The following is a 25813-nucleotide window of genomic DNA, read 5'->3' as shown; positions in this document are numbered from 1 at the left end:
AGGCACATTTGTAACTACGCTAATAGCTAAGTATCCTTCCTCGGAACAAAGTTTCTACAGTATGCCATGTAGTTCGCTTCATATGTTTAGATAAGAACTGTAGTTTTTTAAAAAGCCCCTCTAATATTGTTGTTAATTTAATGTTTAGGTTTTTAGCGGCATATAACGAACTACATTTCCCATAAGCCCTAGACGCTCCCAAGCTAAACGTCAGAGAGATGGCGCTGTCTCTATCGTACAAATATTAAATGATCTTATGAATAATATTTACATTTTTATTAATGGGTGTACAGTAAATGATCAGTTTTCTACATTGTGCAAACCCAGAGAATAAAAAACATTTATTCTGTTTTGAAACCTAAACTCGTTATTTTCTAGAATTTCTAGAGTTTAATTTTGTGTTGAGGTTTTTACTCCAGGTACAGCAAAGCATAAAGGAGGATGACCCCAGACCACCCGTCCCATACCTGTCTGTCCCCTAATAATAAACTGCAATTCCTGTCATTTTATCCCACTTCTAATGACTGAGGCCTGATATTTATCAAGCAGAGCAGATTCTTTATGTTTCACTGAGTTCTTTAATAATTTTGAGACAACTTTACATGAAATAAGGAACAATTAAATGAGGATCACACATAATAAAATAATCACTCCATTTGTATGTGCTGCAGAGACCCGCGTGTCTCCTACATATCAGTGGAAAAGAAATGTCACTTCAAAATTCACTTTTATTCTCTTCTAAAAAGGCACAAGTAGGCTGCTTTGACTTATGAACATCAAGCATTACATAGTCATAGAACGAAACTTGTACCACTGTCTGCTGTTGAATAAAATCAAAGGATTTTGTGTGTGAAAAATGGCAGATGTAAGGGAGAATTTCAGCAGTTAAGATAAATTTGCCTGAAGCAATTAAAACAAACGTTTGGCCAGTATGATAGCATGAAAACAAGAGTTAAGAAACAGTTAACATACAACCAACATATCATGTTTTTGTTGCAAAATGTCATTTACACTGGCCAGAAGAACAATGGATTAACAGATGAACATTTAGTCCGTTGTGAAAGATAACACCATCTTAATACAGTTGGCTGTTTGTGACAGAAAAATACTTGTGTTTCATTATCTGCTGCTGGTATACAGTATGTCCAGCACTGTGGTGTTTTCTAACAAGACATAAAACCTATAATACCTCCAAAACAGAAAGAAGAAACTCAATACAGTGTTTTAATTTACTTCAGAATATACAGTACATACGTTTTCTCAAATCTATGCCAAATCAGTAACATAAGACATAAGAGATGATGGCTTACTGAATCGCAACTGCAGATTGATTGTATGTCGGATTTGTATTACAAAAATATTTTTACTGCATCTACTTCATAACGTGTTCTATTTGCAGTAGTGAAAATTGGTTTTCATCATAATAATGCATAACTTGTTCTGGTTACATTCAGAGGAGAATACAGAGGAGCTAATTCTAGTAAGGCATTGTAGTATTTACAGAGGATTCATTGCCAGTTGTGAAATACAGTATGTTCTTTTGTGTTGGTGGATTGATTTTGGTGCACATGCAGAAGTGTTTCTCATACTAATAATAAGGCTTCCGGTTCAAAGCCTCAACATGCAGAGCAAAGTTACACAGAGAGGTTGAGATCGTTCAAGATGCCACAGTTGTGATTTGACTTCATCCTACATTTAATCAGACCATCGTCTCCAAGAATGCGCTTTGTGGCACGAAGAAAGACGCTTTCCTCTTCACTCAGAAGCGGACACAGCCACTAGTTTCTTCGGGGCTGTCAAAGTCGATTCCTTCGCACAGGGACTCCTTCAAGAAAAGGAAAATATCTCTGACTCTCACAAATTAATGCCTCACAGCAGCAAATCCTATTCCAGGAAACTAATGGCTTCGCGGGCGGCCCGGGAGTCTTAAGTTCCTATTTGAAAAATTAGGTCATCGTGTGAAGTACAGTAAAAAGACTCTCCTTTAGCTTCTCAAGATGTGATTAATTATTAATCACATTTTGACCCGGACTGGCTCCAAATCATAATCCAATACACTTCATTTTATGTGATAATTTGCAAATCAGTACTCAAATACTGTTTGGTTTCTTAGATTCAACATCTGTACAGCAGCTACATTATTTTCCCATTTCGATAAATATGTAGGTGTCTAACAAATACTGTCATCAAGGAGTTTTATTGAGGTCCATTTCACTGTTGCAGCCAGTTATGAGACTACCACAGAATCAGTGTCTGATAGTGTTCTTGATAAGATGAAACAAAGCCACCAGCAGCTTTTGTTATAACTAAAGTGCAAAGGTGATGGGAGGTTAGAGAAACCCAAAGACTAAAAGCCATAAAAATACACCACTGTGATAACACATTGACAGGGGTTACTATGACATGAGTTGAATTATGGGAAAGAAAATGAAGGGCTGGTTTACTCAGTCTCCAAGATACTCACAGACGGCCGCTTCCTATCCGAGGCTGTAAGGCAGATTTGAAGGAAATGGAGAAAGAGAGAGATAGATAGAAATGTGGAGAAGGGCTGAAGCACTGTACCCACAAGACAAGGCCAACAAATACACAACACGTACAAATATGAATATGCATTTCTAAATTTTAACTTTTTTTCCCAAGTTTGAAATCTGTCATTTATGTTTATGCGTTTCTCAAATTGCTCTCAAATTTAGTAGAATTAATAGAAATGGAAACATCAACGTAGATCTATGAAGGTCTTTCAGCGCTAATAATGTGTTCATTATTACGTGTAACAAAATATAGTAAGAGATGTCTTTGATGTTTGTGTGTCTTTTGTATCTCTGCAAAAAGTAGGCATGCTGGTCTGCATATTCAAGCTGGAGACAGCCCAGTGGTGAAGCAGAGGTCATGCAAGACGAACCCCTGACTTTGTTGAAACAGACACAGGCACAAAAAGAGGAGAGCGACCCACTGAAGATCCAACACATGCCCCGAGAAAGAAAGACAGAGAGATGGATTCCATGTACGTCACTTTCAACACACACACCAAATCATCGAGAGGATCCCAAACTGGGGCGAGGGAATGCCAAACACAGGGTTACAACTGTGGTGGGAGGTGACTGATTACAGTTGACGGTGACTGATTTACAACCCAGATTCCAAAAAAGTTGGGACACAGTGTTAAACTTAAATAAAACAGAATGTGGTGACTTGCCAAGACAATATCTTCAATGTTTGAGCTCATCAGCTTCATGGATATTTGTAAATATCTGCTTATTCTGAATCTGATGCAGCAGCATGTTTCAAACACGTTGGGACAGGAGCAACTAAAGTCTGGGAAAGATGTGGAACGCTCCAAAAACACCTGTTTGGAACATTCCACAGGTAAACAGGCTCATTGGTAACAGGTGAGAGTATCATGATTGGGTATGAAAGGGGCATCCTGGAAAGGCTCAGTCGTTCAGGATGGAGCGAGGTTCACCACCTTGTAAACACGACTGGATAAAGGATATTACTACACGGGCTCAGGAACACTTCAGGAAACTGTTGTTGGTAAACACAGTTCGTTTGAAATGATTCTGCTTTATTCATATTTTACACAGTGACCCAGCTTTTCTGGAATCAGGGCTGTAGAGGGGGAGCCTGTAACTCTGGCACTAACTTGGCTTTGCCGTCCCTCTGGCATCAGAGCTGATGGGGTGGGGGCGAGCGGCAGCCAGGGCTGGTTGCCCGCGCTGTAGAGCCTGGGACGCTTGACCTGGTCGTGACTGGACAAGGGAGTGTAACTATTCCGCCGATGTATGAGAGCAGAGTCCTTCGGGATTTTACCCTGGTAGGAGATGAAATACCGCAAGTGTTAAGGAAAAAAGGTCAGGGAACACACAACACCGGGGGACACCTGACCAGACAGAGCCAATCAAACGAGCCGTCCTCTCCACATGGATCCACACGACAGGTAAGACAACTGAAGCCGTTTTTAGTGACCGTTTCAACAACGCCATTCCACCACACAACACTAAACAATGAACGTTGACAGTCCACCTCTGATTACACAGCAGAGATAAACACCAGTTTCCATCAAGGTAGAAAACCTTATAAAGGACAAACATTTCAAAATGGGGCCAACAGCTCATATACAGCAGTCTTTCATAGCGTACACATCATCATAACATCGGGATGCAACCAGAGCAACGGTAACGATTAGATCAGCCAAGCAAAGTAGCATGATCAGCCATCGCCTCCATCAGGGTGAAATAATATCAAATTAACAACTGATGTAGCATTCATTAGCTCACAGCTCAGGCCAGGCTGATTAATTAAGGGTTAAAGATAAAAGGGGCGAAACAAAACAGGGGTATAAGAGAGGGAAGTCAAGGAAGCAAAGCCTCACACACAGGATGAGTGTGATCGCATTCAGCTAACAGACACAACAAACAAGACAAAGAGTCTATTAGACTTCGGATTAGACGCTGAGATTCACTGATATGTTTAGGATTATTACTGTGTAAGTAAACAACAAACACATTTTGCATATACGATCACATTTGAGGCTTCAATGCAACAATGTTGAAAGCACATTTATGTGAATTCTCAGCTCGAGACTTACAAGAGGCCGGTCTCGGTGTGTGTTTACTGCCTCCACATTGAGATAAAACATTTCCACTTTACAACCTGGAAGATAAACGACAGAACACACTGGAGTAAGACATGCAAACGACGAGACAAAATTCAGTCTTGTGGACAGAGCTTTGTCTGAAGACCTACCGTATGCAACAGGGGTCAGCTTGAGGACCGTGTGCAGCGGACATTTCATGTACGGCAGGTCTTCTGTGGGATGAAGACGAGAGGATACAACACCTCATCATCTGCTGGTCTGATCTCGTCTGTGTGTATGACATTGTGTTTATCTGACCTGCACCCTTGTCCAGGAAGTAAGCCAGCAGGCAGCGCATCACAGCCTGGTGGCAGATGACCAGCACGTTGCCTTGTCTCTCTAACTCCATGATGACCGGCTCCAAACGTTGAACGAGGTCTTGGTAGGACTGGAGAAGGAGAAGAGGCTGTTTTACTTTCGCTGCAGAGGGTCGTGTTTAAACAGGGTCAAAAGTAATCTATAAACTTGTAACAGCAACAGGTGAGGGCTGTGAAGTGCCGGATTAAACCACCGCCTTTCACAGCAGACACTTTCACTGTCATAGCAGGAAAAGCACAGGTGTTACTAATAATTTTATCAATGGCTCTGTTCTGTTAAAGTGCACCAGTCAGCCAGAGTGCACAATACCAGGAGCCTGAAACCAAAGCAGCAGTTGAATCCACTGCAGTCCCACAGTAGAAATCATCAGCAACGGCACTGACTGCGTATTTTGCTGCTGATGTGTCTTCTAGCATATACATAATACCCCATGGGAATGGTAACAAGATCAATAACTTGATTTTCACTGAAGTGAAAAACTGCGGGATGGAGGCAGCTCACCTCTCCTCCTGGATAGCGATAGTGGTACTTGTCCTGGTCCCTCAAAGCAAACTCCTCTGGGAATGTGTTCTGGATCATCTCGTAAGTCATCTCCTCACACACACCCTGAACGAGGACGGCAGAGCGTCTGAATTACTGTCACAGGCACAAGCGAAAAGGTCTGCTGCACACAATAAAGACAACAACTCAATGCCAAGAAGACATGACTGACTGATTTAAATATGGTCTGTCTTTAATATTTCTGTCCTGATGAAGACCCTGTGAGCTTGAACAAATATGCCCGGCTAAATAAAGGCTTTTAATATAACTTCTCTCCTTGCACTGACAAATGTTTTCTGTTCTGTGACCAATATCTTCTGAAACCTTTTGTTTCTCTGTCTTTTCTTCTCTCCCCCCTCTAACCCAAGGCGTCTCAGAAAAATACAGTTTCTGTCGATCTGCACGACAGCTCCACGAATCTAGTGATTCTTAGAACTGTGAAACGTGGGAGGTTAGATGACAGGGCACTGACAGCATCAATCTCGTTGAGTATCTTCCACTGTTCATAAGGAACCCTCAGCTCCTCCGCTGTCTGGATGGTTCTCCTCAGCTGGCTCGTCCACACCTTCAAATCAGACAGTTTGTGCTCCTCAATGAAATCTCGCAGGGCGTGGGCGAACTGGGGTGTGAGAGAGACGGAGAGAATATTCTGTGGTATTTCTGCTTCATTAGATTCATGCTCAGTGGCCAGAGACAAGAAAAAAAAATGACAGGATTAAGTGTGATAAAGGCCGTGACAGGTGTTCTTAATATCGCAGTTAAGTACACCTTATCCCAGTGCGCTGTCTCCCTGAGAGAGGCTCGTAATTGGGTTTTCAGAAGACGCTAGCTTTGCAGTTCATAAAAGGAGGATTACAAAAGAGAAGCTGAGCCATCGCACCTGCCTCCCTCGAGGAGAAAGCCCAGAGTCTCCTCCGATGCGGCCTTCAACGTTGTGGTTGCTCTCTCCGTGCCGACACAGGTAGATGGAGTGAGAGTGCACGTGGATGTTCATGAGGTAGTAGACGATCTTACTCTGGATGTAGTCCTGCACCCGGTTCACCAGGAAGCGCCGGCCCACGTTCACCACCTTGATGAAAGAGAGGTCCCTGCAGGTGCCAATGAGTCATGCAGGTCAATCAAATATGGCCGTTCACTGCCACCATCTAGTGTTCATTTTCTGAACTGCAGCTGTAATTCCACAAAATCAAATACAAGATGCTAACAATGTTACTGCTTGGTTAGAAAAGTACGTTTTTAAAGTGAGTTTTACAGGAATTATCTTGTAATTCATAGTTTTTTAATTGTAAATACTATTAAATCATAAATAGAAGGAGTAGGATTTGATGAGTTCTCACTTGTCGTAATCGTCAGGATCTAACGGTTGGTACGTAACCTTGTAGCATTCGATTCGTTTGAGGAAGTCGTCCATGACTCTCTCTCTATGGCGCTCAGGGTAGTCTGGACTGGACACTTTCACTTCCTGTCACAGGTATTCAGCACATTCAAACAATGTGAGTGAGCACGATGGTCCTTATATAACACTGCAGATAGTGTGAATATTAATAGATTATGGGTTTGACCTGGACACGAGGCCAGAGTCAAACGTTAAAGTCTCGTTGGTGACATAAGATCATACCAGAATATTAGCAGCAATGACCTCTGGGTCGTCACACACGGACTCCACAAAGAACACCTGTTGGAAAAAGGGCACCTCAGAAGGTCATCATGACATACCAACGATCCATGAAACTGTCTGTTGAATCAACGCCGTGACAAACTATCTTATTAAAGGTAACCTGTGGAGGTTTCTTGTAAGCAACCAGAGTTATGTTTACATTTAAAATGAGTGCATTTCCTTGCACAGCAGATTTTGCTTGCATGCTTGCTAGCCGGTTGTCTTCTTCTCTACATTTCCTGGTGCATTGCTTCGTTTATTGGTGCATTACTGGAAAAAAACTGATTGTGTAATGTGTCTGTGATCAGATGGAGGAAAAGCAACAACATAGACTCCACAGGACACCTGCAAGAGTATTTCTAAATCAAATCAAATCAGTGCTTAACTGATACTACTGAGAACATTTATACTTGTACTTCTGTTACACCACTCGATATCTTAAAAGCTGCTGACTCTACATGATCTTAGTAGATGTAGGTCTAATTTAATGTGCCATTATCTTGTTGCCTCATGTGGCTGCAGGTCAGCAAAAGCTTTGTGCTCCAAGTGCAGGAAACTGCTCCATGCACACGGTGTTTAAATATGAAAGCTCAGTTTCCACCAAGGCCCAAGAGGGAACAGCTAAAATAATTTAATTCAGACAGCCTTACCTTGAACGCGTTCTCCTTCACAAATGCTAGAATGAGGTCTCGCCGTTCTCTTGTTGTGTTTGTTGCATCAAACACCTAATAAAAGGAACACGAAGGACAAAAGGTAAAAATATTTCCCAAGCATGATGTGTGTGTCCTTATGGTAAAATGATTGTGGGACAGTTTAGGGTTAAGTTCCGTTCTGGGTGTCTTAAAGCTTATGGAAATGAGCCAGCGCTGAGACACGGGCAGGCAGAGAGACAGATGGACAGAGTGGCAGAGGGAGAGGACTCACCGCGATCTGTCCTCCCTCCGCCGTCAGGTACGCCTTCACGTCCTGCAGAGCGACCAGAGCGCACTGCCTGTGGGAGACAGGAGTCAACAAACAGGCCTCGCTATGAGCCTCAGTCTGCTCTCATTCACCAAAATGCACAATCACTCAAGTTTACACTGAGTGTCAGCTGCATATGATTCATAAATGACAAGGAAAACTCTGAAAGTATTACTATTATATTGTAGGTATCATTTAGATTTTTATTCATAATCTGCTACTGTAATCTACTATCTACTAATCTAATATTGAGTTAAAGCATTTTTACACAAGGGACATCCATGGTATCTGGGTTGAAAGTCATCTCAAACGACACTTCTTGGGGGGTCTAACCATGGAGAATGCAGTTTTTATGATTTCACTGCTCTTTGGAGAGAAAAGTCATATTCTGGGGGTTGATTTAGTCAACCTGGAGGGCAGATGGGTGGGACTTACTGAACAGAACAACACTGCATTGTCCCATTCAGATAAAGAAACAGTTTGAAACATCGGAAATGCGCTCTTGCCAAGAGTTAGACCTAAAGATCGATACCACTCTCACATCTGCAGGATAAATATGAAGCTACAGCCAGGAGACGGCTAGCTGAGCTTCGCATTAACACTGGAAACAGGTAGACTGACTCTGAGCTCTGGAGGTGCTGATAGGTGGATTTTGTTGCCTCTGGACAGAGCCAGGCTATCTCATTTCCCCGGTCTCCAGCTTTAATGCTAAGCTAAGCTAACAGGAAGCTGGCAGTAGCTTTATAGAACGAGAGAGTGGTGCCAAACTATTGCTTTAACTCAATGGAGCAGATTTAGATGTGTTGATTGACGAGTGCTGTTTGATGCAATTAATCATACCCGTCTGGCCAGAAAAAACATGCATTTCACAAAATGCATTCCTTTAACTCCAGCAGCAAAAAGATAAACTCTCAGAATTATTCACAGCTGCTGTTTGACCCAGGTTGGAAACCCATGTAACACCCTGGAGGGCTTGTGTCGGCTTCAGAGTGACAGCAGCAGCTTGTTTAATATCTAGGTCACAATTCAGCACCGGGATGCTGTGAACAGTCTGTCACATTTTCAAGATAGCCATGAACTGCGAACGCCATTTGAATTAGGACTGCTGAGTGAGACCATGAGGGAAAGAGGCAGTTATGAGACTTTTTTGGTGAAATCAGCAGTGATTTACAGTTGATCCGAATACAAACGAGAAACCACAAGAATTTGGTGGTGACCGTTAGTCATGTGTGTCTGTGTGTGCACATAAAGCGCAGATCAGTGTCATTTTAAGGCAGCATGAACGCTGTGCTGACCCCGGCTGAATATCGACTGTTGGCCAAAAAAACAGCTTAGTCACTGATGCAGCAGTGGAGGCTGCAGAATACCAAACAGACCCATGTTGAGTGGAGGAAACGTTACACTCAGTTTATGTAAGTTATGGGTAATCACTGAACAAGAGCACATGATGAGCACATTTGCATACTTACTTCCTTATTTTCATTGCCTCCTCATTGTCGTGGCGGAAGAAATCATAGGACTTATAAGCTCTCACAGCCTCTCTGCGGTACACGCCTAAGTTAAACACTGCAAAAAGAACAGATCACATTAATATTCGGCCTTCACTGCACTCGTAAGAAGTCAGCCGAGGTAGTTTTTGTAAGCCATTACAAATTTCACAACAGAACTGATGCTAAATTTAGTCTCCTGTTCTGAGATGCTTGGACATACAGTACATGCATTTAAATGTACATGTCATCTGGGGTGAGGAGGAGGTAATGGCTGTACACAACAATAGAGAGAATGTTTAGACCGTCATTGGAAAGTATCTGAAAGTCAAAAAAGTCAACATCTAAGCAGTCTTAATACTCTGATTAGCTCTTTCTCCTGCAGCGTGACAAAAGACTTACCTTTCACTTTAGTTTGAATGCAATTTAGATAAAATCTGATTTAAAATATTAATGTAAATTGAAAGATACTCAGAAGGGAAGCAGGTCTTTGTCATGTCCCACCTTTGGTTGGGACTCCGATCCAGTTGAGGTACCGCGTGAGTTTCTTTGACATGTAGGTCTTCCCTCTTGCAGGCAGGCCAATCATTACGATCATTGTTGGAGAATTAGTCATATAGGAAGCCCATGCTACACGGGAGACATTAATGGACAAAAAGATAATAAAAAAGGCTGCATAAGAGGCAGGGAAGTTAATCAAAACAGAAGTAAATGAACTGTGTCCTGGAAGGTGAGGTCGTATTTCAGTATAACCATGTGAACCAATGGAAATACTGCATCTTAAGTGCATTTTGTTGCCATCCTTCCAGGATTAAGGCAATCTAACAACTAGGTCATGTGTGTACTGGACAAAAATAATAGTCTCTTTAGACATAAATATCATCTGTGGACTGGGGTCATAGGCAGGGTCTGAAGAAATTAGAGGAAACGTCCTGGGAGAGAAAAGCAATTTTCTTAAAGAACAGCAGAAACCACAGAAGACATCACACACTATTTTCTTCTTTTGCCTGCAGAGATTCACTTTTTCACTGCTGCCTTTCGCAGGCCGGAGCCCTCCAGAGAGGTGATTCAGAACAAGCTGCGATCCACCACAGAGTGAAGACCACAAGGTGTTGTGTTACAAGCGCACCTGCAGGCTCTTAAAGCAGTCACGCAGAAGAACATGCTCAGATCTAATTATGGGGAAACTTGGACTTTACTTACAGCATTTCTTCTCATTCATCCTCAGGTCTGTTTTCTTAGCTTCTGCTGAGTTTGCAGAGCCATTGTCTATCTGAGTGCTTGACATGTTGAAATCAGCTCTCTCTCTCTCTCTCTCTCTCTCTCTCTCTCGCTCTCTCTCAGAAGGGCATTGTCCAAGCTGGGCTGAAACAGAGGAATCACGCACACATGTTACTCTGATAAAACAGATTCCTGCACGCAAAGCTGTGGCTTTTCTAAAAATATCTTAGGTACTAAGTATCCCTGGTAACGTCCGAGGATGCAAACCAGAGGAGGAGGATTAAGATGAAAGGCTCTGCCACATCATCTGTTTAAAAAAAAAAAACCGCTTGGCTGAGCGCACTGTGTTTAAAAGCCGCATATGTGGAAGGCAAGCAGTGATTTCATCTCTAACCGAGGTGACTGAGTTCATGCGACACTAGATCAGACATGAAAATTCATAAAATAATCCTGCTCAGACATAATCCATACAGGGAGCGTTTCAAACAGCATCATGTTCACTGCTCTCTTTTACCTGCTCGATAGGTGAATGAGGAGTCCTGCCCGACAGAACACCTCCGTCGCTGCAGGAGCGAGAGACTGCGCCTGCCGCTGCGGCCGGAGGAGCCGGTCTGGTCGGCCTGTCCTTGGTGCCGAGGTGCCTCCTCAGCCGGTTGGTGTCCTTCCAAGCCGGAGGTGTGCCTCTACGTCAGTTTTCCCCCCTACCGTAACGTTGATAATAGATGAACGTTAAGACACAGGCCGGTACCGCTAATTCAAAAGCCCTGAGAGCAAAACATGAAGGGCCCTGAAGAGGAGGAGGAGGCGCATGAAAAAAAAAAAAAAAAAGAAAAAAAAAAAAAAAGGAGAGAACAGAAGTGATGCCACGGATGAAAAACATTTATTCACCTCTATCAAACATTTGCTCTAAGCGTAACATTTTGCATAGCTTTTTTATTTTATTTTATTCAACAATGGTCCTCAGTACAAAAGGCAGACAGCAGTCCGAGTCATGACTTACAGGTACCATTACAAGTTTAAGCGCTAAGACAGAACCCCAAATAAATAAAGCCCACTTACAATCACAATGTTTCCTCCTTAAATAGTACAAAAGGCTGAAAGTTGAGTCCCGTGATGTTTCATTTTATACAGAGGCCGCCCATTTGATTTGATTTATTGGCTTTCGATAGCACACAGGAGCTTCTTTTACAGTTTATTGTACTGATGAACTGATGAGAAACATCAGTGAATAAGACTTAAACTATCTACATCATCATCTGCATTTAACTTATTTACATGTTCACATAGTGTCCACACATCTGTACAAGACACACGAGGAAATCTGGATGCCACAGATGCCTGAAATGATCTCAGACTTCAACCTCCCGCTATATTTAACCACATTCTGAGGAACATTCAAGGGTCAAAGGTTAGGCACTGGTTTAGTGGCGCGGCTGATGGAAACTGTTGCCACACCGGCTGAGGAGCCGGTGATGGTGCGTGAGCCATTGTCAGAGCATCTCAGGCTTGTGAGTGACAGATGAAACTCAAGACAGAAGTTTCAGTTGGAAGGCACAGACAATGACTGGACTGTCAGTAGGTTTGCACTTTTTTTTGTGGATGAGAGGCTGTCTGCAGCAGACGAGGGGAGCTCCTGGTCTCCAGTGTCCGACTGTTAGTGGTTTGCCGTTTTCACATTAAGGCTTGATTTTCCACAGCTGGAAATTAAGCAGAAGAGATCAAACTTTGATTAGAGAGAGAGAAAAAAAAAGATTATCGTCATGTCACAGACATCTTGCAGAACAACACAAACACATCATCTCAGGTCCAAATCCAGCATCACCGACTGTGGTGCATCCCAAGAAACAGTTAACACTTCGGCGAGTACGCTCACTGGTGTTCTTGCAGAGAGCTTTGATCGATACCAGTCTCATGTCTGTGCAATAAATATGGAGCTGGAGCCAGGAGGCAATTAGCTCAGCTTAGCATAAAAACTCTTCAAAGTTCGAAATGACATGGGCCCGGAGCTCTAAAGATAAACATCTCTTTTGTTTGATCCACGCACAAACAGAAATGTTAAAACTGTAAGTGGTGGTTAGAGGTGCAGCCAAGCTAGCTGTTTCCATCTGCTTCCAGTGTTTCTGCTAAGCTAGGCTAACAGCCTCTGCACTCCAGTTACACACGCTTCACACAGACATGAGTCTTTTGAATTTACAGTATTTCCTGCCTTCATTAAGAGCACTTCGGTGCTTGTCAGAACCCAGTACTCGTAATTAAAGGCACTGCCTGCTAACCACTCGAAAAGCACACTCTACATCATCCTCTTCATCAGTCACATCTTGCACTGTTTACATGCCCACATATCTTACAGATGTTCATGACCACAGCAAGAAGAATTATAAGAGAGAGATTTTAAAAATGCTCCACTCTGAAGCAGCTGAAGCCGAGTTAGCATGAGTTTTAGAACCGAGCATCAAAATCACCTACGTTTCCCATGACGCAACTGATTGGTAAATACCCATGTTTGCAGTCTCTAAGCCCAAGCCAAAGTCGAACTTTAGAAAAGAAGACATTAATCAAACGTCCTCGCAGGCTGAATCGTGCTTTAAGTGACGAGCAAAGCGTCTTCTCATCTGATCTTTTCTGTCTTCTTGCACCATTAGAAACCAAAGCGCTGCATGTTCACATTTAGCAGAAAGACTCTCACTCTGATGTTGAAGCCCAACAGGTCGCTGACCACAGCGGACACGGCGGACAGGATGACCACTCTGGTGATGTTGTAGATCAGAGGGTTGACGGTCAGACCCAGCAGTCTGAATGGAGTATCCAGCTCCTGGGGAGGTCAGAGGGAATATGTTATTTGAACATGACCACATGGGTACCCATACCTCGAGGCGAGGACAGGGCCGAAGCCAGAGAGGCAAAAATAGCTCCATTGAGCCTCCACTAGAAATAAAACAATTGAATTAGAATACAATCAAATTCATTTTAGATGTCTTGAGGTGATCTGCAGCGACATACAGCAGACGGTTCAATTCTTGAACATCAGATAGTACCAGAGGAAAGAGGACTGGAAATGAGGAACGCAGCAAAAGGTCCCCAGCCGGACACAAAGCGGCAACACTGCAGTTCATGGTCAGTGTCGTCACCCTGAAGCCACGCAGAGTTTTATTTGACCGATATCAGCTATCAGCTAACCCTAACCCGTTTTCAACAAGGCCAACAGGACGAAGCACCACATTTAACAGTAATTCAAATGATATGATGTGTTACATTCTAACATTTGGGCAGTGTTTTAAATTTGTAAGAGTCATTTGATATTTTCAGTTTTTTGTTTAATGTCTTAAAAATATGTTTAAAACATTAAAGTCCTTTTTCAGACTGTTTCACTCATAATGGTCAAACGACTTAAATGAGGCTGTTAAATGCTGTGTGTAGCTGCAGTGTGCAGTCAAGTGTACACATGGTTTGACACAATGCATCAGAGAATTGTCTTTATTAAAAGATTTGGTTTAAGATCTGAGTGAAAACGATTGTAAAAACTTTAAAAACAACCAGGAGTGAAGGTTTTGGCTCTGCTGGTGATTTACAGTAGACTGCGAAGCAAAATAGCCACTCTGTGTGGTGAATGACCAGGAGGCTGTGAAACAAAGGAGCTATTTTTCTTACCTTCATCAGTTTTGTAGCTAGTTTCAAAACGTTGTTCACTATGTTGAGCTCCTCTTTCTTATTGGGCTTTTTCTCCATCTTAAGATACAAATTGATCTGCAACCGAGAAGAGGGTCACATGCGGTAAACTGCACAATAAAGACATCATAATTTATTTAAAGCTGCATTAAGCTGATGGTGTTGCCCAGAGTGCTGAAACCTCTGAGAAATAACCCATGTGTGCTGCAGACTCAGGCTCTTACCTGCTCAGTGAGCAGCACTGAGGAGTTGCTGTATTTGCAGTTGGTCTCTGAGCCCAGCGTGGCCAGCCGCAACAGAAAGAGGATGAGGGACGAGGCCCACACCATCAGCTCCCAGTTTGTCAGAGACTCTAGGAATGTCTTGTGGCTGTGCAGAAGCTGAGTGAGGGCAAAAGCAACTGTGTTCATACTCTTTGTCCTCGTGAAAATGAAGATTTCTCAAAAATGAAAGCTAATCTTCACTCAGGTAATAAGATTAGATGGATATGTGTTTTGTCGCTACCTTGCCGTTATTTCACCTCCATGCAGGACTCACACTATTTGAACAAGGTTATTAAAACTGTTTCCTCTAAGCAGATCAGATCTCTCCCAGCGGATATGACTGACCTGCGCACAAATGATGAATGAAATGGACAGCGCTAACAGGAAGATAGTGGAGACGATGACGTCAACGGAGCGCTGAGGCCCTCGTCTCTGCAATGAAAAGCAAATCAATGACGCACTATTACAAAGACAGGTAAATGACAAACAATGCACAGTAAGAGAGGGCGAAGGGAGCGTTACAGCAGCAGAATACAAACCCTGAGGAAAGAGCGCAGAGACAACCACATCTTTATGTTCTGGACTTTCTTCAGCCTGAAGTGAGGGATCTCAGACTTCTTGGCCTTGCGAGCTGAGGTGAGGTGGCTGAAGTACTTTGCAAATAAGAGTCTCTGTTAGGGGGAAACATGGGAAACACGGTCAGAGATACACAGAGAAGCACCTGACAGAACCGAACAGTCCTGCAAAGAGTCGAGTGGGTGACTCTGTTTCAGATACCACCTCTTAACTGCCACTAGAGGGAGGCCCAGTCAACACCAGGGAATAAATGGACTGATGAGTGTGGAGCTTCTGATCCTTAGACTTTTTTTGTTTTTTGCTAGACCATGAAATTTGTTTTACTTATTAACCCATTGAGAGACAGAACAAAAAGCAAAGCACAAGAGCAACGCTTCAAGTCACTGCTCACCTGTTTGTATGTTCTCTCAGCCACACACATCATGAAGAAGAACAGTCCTATGAGGCAGACTCTTTGCACTGTGGTGATGAAGAAGAAGGCGTAGGCCTGAGCATCAGATGGCCCCACCACCATCTCTGCCAGCTCTGTCAGGGACAGGGAGCCGAGGCTCGACACTTCCAGATTCTGAGCCAAGCGGAAACCAAAGGGAAGCAGCGCCAGGATGGCGGTCATCAGCCCTCCGAGCACAAGGTAACCCATACCCTGCTCCACCAGCTTCACCTGAGAACGAGAGGCACGAGAGAGGCGGGTTAAAAAACACCCGAATTATGCTGCTCAAGTTTGTAAGTCTAACAATCTTTACCCACAGAATTAATGCAACACAAAGAGGATAATGTGTACCCGTGTGAGGATGATCCCACTGATCTCCAATACTGACATGTCTGCCTTCTTACACTCGCCCTGCTCCCATATTATGGCACTGACACGGTCCTTGGATGGGTGGCATGCCTGCAGCCACGACAGCTGGTTCTGAGGTGAAACACAATAAATAACATCCAGTTTACTGGTGGTGTGAGACATTATAGGAAATGGTTAAAGACAAATCACAGTCTGCGTGAAGTCCTCCGTGGGATTTTGGATAAATGGGATTTCTAATACCTTTATAACACCTAACATTACACAGAACACCATAAAGTTGTATCCCTTTGGGAGTGTCTGACATCCATGAATAAAATGTACCAACGTGTTGATTCAGGAAATTCCTTAAGACAAGATAAGACAGGACCAGTGAAAGAGGAGCATTCAAGGTTTTTGTTGTTCTTACTCCAGTGATTCCCTGCTGCAGGCTCTCATCATCGCTGCTCAGAGTGGTGGTTTGTGGGAGCGCCATGCCGGCGGTGTACCTCCCGTTCCCCTCGCTGTCACTGCTCCCCGTGGAGGCGGTGTCGGGCCCTTGGAGAAGCTCTTCCCACATCGTGTCGTCGGTGTCTGAGGCGGGACGAGAGCTGATGCTCGGCCTGAGGCGCTCCACCTCTCGAGGCTTCATCTTCATGTAAGCTCCACTCCCTTCCTGTTTTCAGAGTGTTTCAATGGTACAACTTAAGTAAAGTATACATCCAACTCCAGCTGTTATTACTGTCTCATCTCACTCGCACACGGTGTAACTGAAAGGTTAACCTGAGGTCTTAATGTGGACTTGAGGTTGGACTTCAGATGTCTCTTCCTAACAGAAGACACTGGTACAGACGTCCAGGTTGTAGCAGGGTGCCGATCTTGATGAGGTATCGGACGAGTTACCTCCACTGGTTGTACCCCTTCCTCTTCCTCACTGGAGAGCTCGTCAGATGCCCCAAATCCTGACTTTCTTTCGTTCTGTGGGAGAAAATCAAGACACACATGCATCTTAAGAACATATTCCAAACCATGTATGATGCTGAGTAAACCCTCACAAATGACATCTGTGTTTTAGCCTTGTCATGTTTGATGTATTTGTCAAGGCACTAATCATCTCTGGCATCGCTTATGAAAATGAGGACTTTGACAGGTACCCAAATTTATACAAACACACAGTAGAGCTAGTCTTTGTCAAACCTGGATGCATTTATAGGTGCACCAAAAAGCTGCTGAATGCACATTTTGTGTACTAGCCTGCAGTCAGAGTGGAATTAAAAACCTTAAGGCGAGAGCAGCTTTGAATACAATCCTGTACGACAGGAAATTAACAAAACAACCATCTGATAATCTCATGAATTCCAATACGACGGCCATCCAATGAATACAACAATAACAAAGGCTCTAATATTTATTCTAAGCTCCAATCACAGTCGAGATGGGTCACTGATTGTATTCAAGATACACGTGATCATCTTTATCTTTGCTATATTGGTGTCATTTGTCTGCTAAATTAGGATTAACTCACATAAGAATCAGTCTGCCTTTCTACGGATATTGAGACAGAAAAACAAACAAACTAGAACACATATTACTGATCAGTTATACGTCAACATAATGCACACATTTCGGCTGTGGACCTACAGTTTAGAGACTTTACAGACTTTTGTTGCTTTAATTCTGAAAGTGACTTTTACTGCTGACATATGTTACTTCTTTCTTTGCTTCATAGCACAGCAGTGATATTGACTCGTGAGATGAGTGACTGTACCCTCCTCTCTTCGTTCCTGTACAATCGCTGGCTTTCTTCAAACTGCCAGGACCCCTGCTGCTCTGTGTCCCCGCTGTCATTCTTTTCTTCTGATTTTTTCAGCCCTCTGCCCTTCCTTGGTCTGAAGGAGACGGAATAAATATAACAGTCAAAGACAAGAGATTGTAGATACAGCAGGCATTACAAAACGAGCTGAAACCACAGGAGTGAGAGAATTATTGAGATTATCAGAGAGGCTTTAGTCCACAGAGTAACTTTAGGTCGATTAAAGGTCTTTTGGTCTATTTGTGTGCATAATTTGGGAGTTTATGCATGCGCCAAGAGGTGACAGTGTGCTGGTAAAGGCAAATGAGTGTGCAGTGCCTAACAATGAGAAAACCACCTCCTTCTGCGCGCAGGGCTGGTGGTGCAGCTGGCAGCTGGACTGCCCGAGGGCCACCGGCTGGACTCAGTCGACACAATCTGGCAGTGCACGGTGCCCAACAGCAGCATCAGACACATGGGGCCAAACACCTCGCTGGCACTCGCCCCAGGGACCTCCAAGTACAGCACCACTGCTGCCACTGAGGGGAGCAAAACATTTGGCATCGCAAACAAAACGGTGTCTTAGGGGAGCCATTATAACAGAATTCATGCTTACTAATGAGGTCTTTCTGTGTCGCACATGTGTGATGCGTTACACGTTTGTTGTTGCACATGATTAAATGTAAACTAAGACCAATAGAGAGACTGAACAGAGTGCATATCAAAAATCATATACTGCATTTATTTCCTCTCGTGGCTTTTAACGAATGTGTTGTTGTGTTTCCATGGCTCAGCAGAGTCAAAAGAGAAACTGCAAAAACCCTTCAGCAGCCATCCGAAGGATTTTCACAACAGCAGAAGCAGCAATGTTGTAACTGAAGAACAACGCACGCTGAAAATAGAACCGTTGCAATAAAACAGGAGCCAAAGTCTACAAGGTGCGCAGATTCTCTTTCTACTTCGTAAGTTAGTCTTAAAACCTCGACTCGATGTGCACGCCCTGTTTCTTAACTCATCACAGCTTTAATATTCTCTTAAAATACACGAATGATTGCTAATGGCATTATAGAAGAGGCTCATGAACAGATCACTATTCTTCAACATGTCTTGATGATATCTTCATGAGCAGAAATTAAATCTGTTGTGAAGATGAATAATGTCAAGACAACACATTACGAGTCAGTTTACAATGTGCAGTCTGTTACTTGTACTTGTACTTGTACTGGTTCTGGTCATTATGTTAGTGTTTTAATTCATCTTCAAATTCAGGGCAGCCTCAGGGAAAGTCACAGCCCCGGGATGAATAGCAACGCTGAGCTAACCTTGCATGAAGTACAGCACCAGGATACATGAGGAGATGGACTTGGAGGTCACCTGGATCCACCACTGGAAGAAGAAGGGGAACAGCAGCACTCTGACCAGACCTTTCCGAGTCAGAGCTGTCCAGGGACTCTCTGGTTTGGCTTTGCTGAATGTTGATCCTGAGGGGAGGAATGACAGAGTCTCTTACAAATCTTCACTGAAACCATTAGAATATACAGTATACACATAAACAGCGACACTAACAGAACACGGGGAGATGATGTGAATGTGTCTGCTATCAAACAAACTGAAAACAGGTGGAGAACTGCTCCACATCGATCCTCACCTCTGACTAAGTCGACATCGATGAGGTCTGGTTTGATGTGACCCGTCTTCTTTGGTTTGCTGTCCAAACCCTAAATGAACGGTAAGAGGTATTTTTGTGGTGGTAACGCAGAACGTGAATACACAAACATCTGTTTCTTTACACAGATGTGTGGGTGTCTTACATTTAGATCTGCCTGCTCCAGAGATTTCTCCCAGACTTGTTGATCATAGGCCCCGATCTGCAGCAAAAACACAACTTTTACAAAACTTCTCCTTCAAATTGGGATTTGCAGCCCTTGGTCAAACTGAGGTTGGTCATGTTTATTATTTAACAGAGTATCTTAATAAATGCATTCATATAATCCTGTAAAAACAGTTTCAAATAAAGCAGGTAATTAAAATGAATGCATTAAAAAAAGAATATGAACCAATGAAATTTTCATCCAAACAGATCATCTTAACTCTTATTAATTACATTTCCAATGTAAAAGATGGGACTTAGTCGTCAAACAGCTCATCAGCAGAAGACACTTTCTTTGTGCTTCACTGCTTTTAGACATGCCAACACATGACCTAAACAGCCTGGCATCAGATCTTATTGGCCCTTCATGCAAAGCAGATGAAATGCTGCTGGGCTCTTAAGATTAATCCAATGAGACAGTCTTAGTAGGAACCCCCGTGTTAGTTTGCACATACGGTAACCTGCTGAACAGGTCATACCGTCTTTGGTTTTATCAGCTTTACCTGGTTTGTATACAGTGATACAAAACCAGGAAAACCATATGTTACCTAAAAAGAGGTTCTTGCTGGTCAAAAACAATGTCCTGTCAAATAAACTAATGCAACAATACATCAGTCTTGAACTTGGGTACGCTTAATTTTCTCTGACATTATTTGCATTACTGACATATAACATGGCATTCACGATAAGAAGATATAAATAGAAACATGCCTCACGCAAGTTCCGTATCTAACTTAACCCTGCTTAACACTGGACTCTTTACCTGTGCAGGTGATAAAATGTGTGTCTTACCTTCTCTTGATACCAGGCTATTCTGGCCATTGTGATCAGGTGCTGGACGACGTAAAGTCAGTCATTTCACAAAGAGCTCAGGAAAGAGAGACGACTGGGCAGAAATCCAGATTTGTTGACTAAACAAAAAAAAAAAAGCACAGACACATTGAATCTGACATTAAAGCAACACAACTGAGAACAAGAGCTAACAAAAGCAGCTGAATATGAAGTCTGTACACGAACTGTTTCAGTGTTTGGGTTATGAAACTAAATCCGTTAACGTTAAACTAAAAACCGTTGGGACCAAGCACACGCGAGCTAACAACGGCTGCTCGTTAGCAAGAGGCCGACGCAGCCTTACTTACCTGAGACAAGGCAGTACAGCTCGATTTGGCAGAAACTGGAAGATACCTTAGGTAATCATCACAAACTGATTGTAAAACACTTTGTCAACACTTTCAGGGGCGTTGCAGCGTCTTGTAGTCAGACAGAGCTAACTACTAGCTACACGCTTTGCTGCCACTTTTCGACGCAATTTGGTACAAACTGATTCGTTAATGTCACGTTTGTAAATCGCTTCCTTCTTACGTACATGTCTAGTTGCCAATATGTCTATTTCAGGTATTGTGTACTTCGCTAACTTCACTCTTGTTTTACATTTGGCTCAATCTTCCGCTTCCCATTTCCGGGGTTTGTTGTGCTAAATCTGGATATTTTTAATACCCGAACGGTGTCTGTCAGGCGAAATTTGCCCTCACTCAGGCTGCGTCCAAAGTCTTTTTCCGTAGCTAAAATGACGTACAAGAAACCGCTTCCATTGTTCAAAACTTTACTCAACAACGTGTGCTCTATATTTAAACAAAAAAGTTTGGCTGATGACTATTGTAGTATTCAAGTAAAGAAAAGTTCTGCCTGACAGGTTAAAACAAGGGCCAAATTACCCCATGTATTTTTTTCCTGAAGTTATTCCTAACATTTCAGCCAATCAGAGCGCAGCAATACAGCGCGAGCCACAGAAAGTGAACAAAACATAATGTAATGATTAGGGCTGCAAATAACAATGATTTTAATCATTGATCATTCCGCTCGTTACTTTAACAATTAAACATTTGATCTACAAAGTTTTTAAATTTTAGAAATACTGCAACCTCAACAGCCCTATAATATTTTTTTTACTAGCTCCCCCACTGCCCCCTCCCCTACATTTTCAGTATTAACGAGCTAATCTAATTAAAATATACATCTATCTATCTCCTTGCACAACTGCTGAATGTTGTTTAAAAGCCTTTCTCTCAATGGCATGCAAGTCTGTTGGATAGAAGAAGAAGAAGAATTTTCTGAATCCCCTTAGGGATTTTTTTTTATTTTTTATTTTTTATTTTTTTTTATTCATTGCCTACACCCTCCACTGGTGCATGCTGAATTTGAACTGGACACTTTCTGATTCCCAAACCAAGACCCCACAGATTGAGCTACTGCCAGCCAAAATATTCCAACTCTCATTTAATGGGTGTTTCTGACCTTATACAGCACAATTTAATGTTTTTACTAAAAACATTAAAAACTTACCATTTGATATTTATATGAAATTGTACAATATAAATGCATTTACAGGAGAATAAAACTCTCAAATTCCCTGAGATAATATTGAGGTGTTGTTAATGGTGTCTGCAGCCTTGTTCAAATTGCTTTTTATGACCACCAACAGTTCAAAACTCAAACGTAATCAGTTTACGATCACAAAAGACCAAGAAAAGCAGCAAATCATCACAACTGAGAAGCTGGAAAAGACGTTTGGCAAAATGACTTAAATGACTAATCAATTCTCACAATTGATGCAGATTAATTTTCTGATTGACTAATTGTTTCAGCTCCAAGGACAAAGTTTTTTTGGTCTGCATAGAAAAAATGACCATGTTGCAGGTGCAGACACCTGTGTATTTATGACTTTGATGAAAATACATATAAAAGAGAAAACCCTGTTACCCCACTGCAAGACAGTCCTGTCTAAATCTACTCTCTAAAGGGTCCATTGTTTAGCTGAATGACAGTCATGTGTGCACCAGCATTCAAAATGAAAAGGTCTGACAGTACAACTCTGCTGTCTTACAGGTCAGTCGACAGCCTGTCAAGATAGAGTAGAAGGAGTCATTTGTCACTCGACTCCTGGTTGTCTGCTGACAGCTGGTCTTGCTCAGCTGCACACACGATCTTCGCCTTGACCTTCTTGTTGGAGGAAATGATAAAGTAAGGGCTGAGAGAAGCATAGCAGGAAGAGAAGAACACCCTCATATCAGCCACCACCGGTGACACCTTCGCCACCGTCAGCATGTAGATCCAGATCACGTTATCAATCCCGAAGAACACCACGTACAGAACTACCAAGGTGACGACAGTTTTGGCCGCCCTGGTCTCTGCACCACCGCCTTGAGAGCGACGGATCCCTCTCACCTGGCGGCTGTGGCGGTGGAGAAGCAGCAGGATGTAACCGCTTGAGCCGACCATCAGAGCGACAAAGGCAAAATCCCTCAAAGAGACAGCCACTCCATTGATCACGTAGGACAGGTTGTCTCTGAAGTCAACATGACAGAAGCCCAGGTTGAGGGTAAAGGCAGGGACGGTGCCATTTCGTGGAGCCATAGAGAAGAAAGGGGCTGCGATGCATATGGCCATGTTGAGGAGCCACAGTCCTGCAAAGGAGGGGAGGACCAGGGAGGGAAGTGCAGGCTTCAACCTGGACAACTGTGGCCCAGCGGGTGCGATGGTAACTGCCTGGAACACACTGAGCATGCAGGTGATGCAGACTGACAAAGCCCGGCCGATGCGATAGGCGTAGATCACCACCTTACAGCCGGGATCATTCAGCAGGTCCCTCAGTCCAAACACAGTCATGGTCTGGGGGACACAGCGGGTCAGGAGCAGCATCAGGTTGGCGAAGGCCAAGTGGCACAGGATCATGTCCACGGGAAGGAGCTTGGGTTCGGTGTAAATGATGTGGGCGTACGCCAGCAGCACCACGGTGTTCCCAAGGATGCCCATACCTGTTTGCAAGAGGAAGGAGACCCCTTTGATGGTCACACACAGATCCATGACACCGAGGCCTGCCAGAAAGACAGAAAATCAAATCTGTTATGGAAACACTGCACACAAGAAACATCCTCCAAGTTTGAGAGAAAGCTAATATAACCAGATAGTCTGGATGTAATCATGTCTTCTCATGGATGTTTTTCAGCGAAAATGATGCTCACCTGAAGTAGCAGATTAAAAATAGAGTCTGTCGTGCAGTACAGTTTAATAGTCTGTGTAATTACAATTTATAGTCTTCGATGCCCTTCGAGATCATTGGCCAACGTTACAGTGTTCAGCCCACAGTCTGGAAAATTAAAGCAGCAAACTCAATCTGACTCAGGTGGTCTCAGAGCGAAAACACAGCAAAGGGAATATTGTGCCACTGAGGGATACACACAGTTTTTCAAGTCTATTTTAAAACAATAGCCAACCGCCCATATAAAGGTAGAAACAGTTTCTGCTTGCGGTATCATCCCCTCCTGTTCATACTGGCTGTGAGGAGATTTCTTCCTCCCATGTTTCCAGTGGAAGTGATGGAGGACAAAATTCACAGTCCAGTTGTAAGGTTATTGATATGAGGCTTCAGATGTCTGAGTTAGACAAATCAAGTTGGTACCCTGCAAAGTTACAGCCTTATTCACTCTTCAGTCGTTTTGCTTCCCACGATGTGTTTCCTTGCTGTGCCTCAGCAGATATAAACTCAAAGAGGGAATTTGGTGCCAAAAAGACTTTTCATAGGGGCTCAGGAGGTAGTTCAGGTTGTCCACTGATCAGAAGGTCGGTGGATCAATCTCCAGCTCCTGATGAGCGGGTTGACCTCTGCCATCAGTGTGTGAATGCAATGTAAAGAGCTTTGAGTGGTCGGTGCTCTAGAAAAGTCCATTTACTGTATCTCCAATTGATTTATCGCACTCAGGCTGCCCAAGCATCCTATTAAATTCAGATAAACATCTGGAAAATCTTCATCATCATGGACTTTTAGTGGCCAGTCTGTGACATCCTGATCACCTTCACAATAAATAAATAAACCATTAAATAACCAGAAAAGCTGAAAATGTTAGTACTTATCTATATCTAACTTTAAACAATCTTCAATATGAATGAAGGTGCTCCAGGCTGTACATCAACACAGTATTCCAGATTAGTTTTAGGCTTTAATGCTGGGAAACTGTTCATCATCATGAAAAGCAAGTGAGCTGCCTAAAGTCATATGAATAACATACGTGAAATCTCATTTGAATCCTACACTTGAGTGGTATTCTCCTACACTTACATATCAGTTGTCAGCTTGCATAGACAGAAACACTGCTCACGAATCCTCTGAACTACTATAACGCCATTTCCCTGTGGAGTTAAAAAAATAGAGTTAAACAACCCCCGCGGAGACAACAGTGTGTGGTTATTGTTGATGCAGAAGCAGCCTGATGATGCCTTGAATGAGCCATAAAGAGGCTTTTACATGCGCAGCTGGTGCTTTAGCCTGCGCTCTCTTCCTCCTTCATGTCCTGGGAGTGTGTTAAAAGACACAGAGGAACAAGACAATTAGCCGTATAACAATGCATGTTTGTACTAATTGGGGGCATAGGGACAATCAGCCATTATTCATTTACATTCTTAACTCTCAGCACTGACGCACAGTATGCTACAGCAGAAGTCTGTAATTTGCTTTCCTGCAGTATCCACATAAGTTGTACTTGTGAATGTGTGCTCTAACCTATTGCTCGGCTCTACATTACTGTTTTCTCAGTTGCGAAACGCAGACTGGGCCTGTGTGCTGAAACAGTGTTGTTTGAGATACTTCTCTCCTGGGAGCGGCCTTTGGAATAAAGCATCATCAGATGTGTTATTTCCCTGTGTGTTTTTTTGCATGTTTACATGTTCAAAGAGCTAATTAAAATGGCAAGTTCAAGCATGTCCTTCTCAGGGGATTGCATCATGTACACTACATTGCATTGCAAGTTTAAAAAAATCCAGGCTTTTTCCCCCTGACATGAAATTTGATATATAGATTTTTTTGTTTATGGCTGATGTAAATTGTTTTGTTTTCTTTTCCCCAATGCACTAATTCAATCTGAATTTTACATGAGCAAATATTGTTATAGCTATGAATAATACATAATAACTAGTATAAAACAGGTCAAGTCAAAAACTATATGCACAATGTCTTGGAATTGATTATTTTTTCTGTACATGTAATAATATATGTGAC

At 42.8% G+C, this 25813-nt stretch overlaps 3 protein-coding genes across 6 annotated transcripts in view; all 3 read right to left on the bottom strand.

Annotated features, from left to right (window-relative positions):
- Window positions 1-558: 558 nt before the first annotated feature.
- pfkfb2b (6-phosphofructo-2-kinase/fructose-2,6-biphosphatase 2b) lies at window positions 559-11624 on the bottom strand. 4 transcript variants are annotated; one of them, XM_076742525.1, is made up of 17 exons: window positions 11334-11624; window positions 10802-10963; window positions 10103-10228; window positions 9581-9677; window positions 8076-8142; window positions 7802-7876; window positions 7113-7169; window positions 6832-6956; window positions 6375-6582; window positions 5967-6113; window positions 5456-5560; window positions 4895-5024; window positions 4747-4809; window positions 4589-4653; window positions 3644-3811; window positions 2465-2487; window positions 559-1825 (listed from the first exon to the last, which is right to left on the bottom strand). In XM_076742525.1, the coding sequence occupies exons 2-17, from the start codon at window positions 10884-10886 to the stop codon at window positions 1756-1758; spliced, it is 1611 nt and encodes a 536-aa protein (XP_076598640.1). In that variant the 5' UTR covers window positions 10887-10963; window positions 11334-11624; the 3' UTR covers window positions 559-1755. The 4 variants fall into 4 exon arrangements, with proteins under 4 accessions (XP_076598640.1, XP_076598650.1, XP_076598660.1 ...); XM_076742535.1 differs by lacking the exon at window positions 2465-2487; XM_076742545.1 differs by lacking the exon at window positions 3644-3811.
- Window positions 11625-11732: 108 nt separating this feature from the next.
- On the bottom strand, window positions 11733-21237 carry phtf1 (putative homeodomain transcription factor 1). Its single transcript, XM_076742509.1, has 17 exons — window positions 20901-21237; window positions 20554-20672; window positions 19703-19759; window positions 19540-19609; window positions 19214-19372; window positions 18250-18430; window positions 17868-17988; window positions 16883-17077; window positions 16530-16775; window positions 16106-16234; window positions 15716-15985; window positions 15288-15419; window positions 15094-15180; window positions 14710-14865; window positions 14468-14563; window positions 13506-13631; window positions 11733-12516 (listed from the first exon to the last, which is right to left on the bottom strand). The coding sequence occupies exons 2-17, from the start codon at window positions 20581-20583 to the stop codon at window positions 12496-12498; spliced, it is 2076 nt and encodes a 691-aa protein (XP_076598624.1). The 5' UTR covers window positions 20584-20672; window positions 20901-21237; the 3' UTR covers window positions 11733-12495.
- Window positions 21238-22527: 1290 nt separating this feature from the next.
- The window catches only part of ora1 (olfactory receptor class A related 1), a 105140-nt gene continuing 101854 nt past the window's right edge, over window positions 22528-25813 (bottom strand). Inside the window, exon 2 of the mRNA XM_076742495.1 lies at window positions 22528-23636. Coding sequence (XP_076598610.1) covers window positions 22684-23625 — 942 coding nt within the window. The 5' untranslated portion in view covers window positions 23626-23636 and the 3' untranslated portion in view covers window positions 22528-22683. The remainder of the gene's footprint in view (window positions 23637-25813) is intronic.

The sequence above is a fragment of the Chaetodon auriga genome, chromosome 2, assembly GCF_051107435.1.
Source record: "Chaetodon auriga isolate fChaAug3 chromosome 2, fChaAug3.hap1, whole genome shotgun sequence".
Classification (NCBI taxonomy): domain Eukaryota; kingdom Metazoa; phylum Chordata; class Actinopteri; order Chaetodontiformes; family Chaetodontidae; genus Chaetodon; species Chaetodon auriga.
The sequence above is the reverse complement of the archived record's forward strand: the minus strand, read 5'-3'. Positions and strand labels throughout refer to the sequence as shown.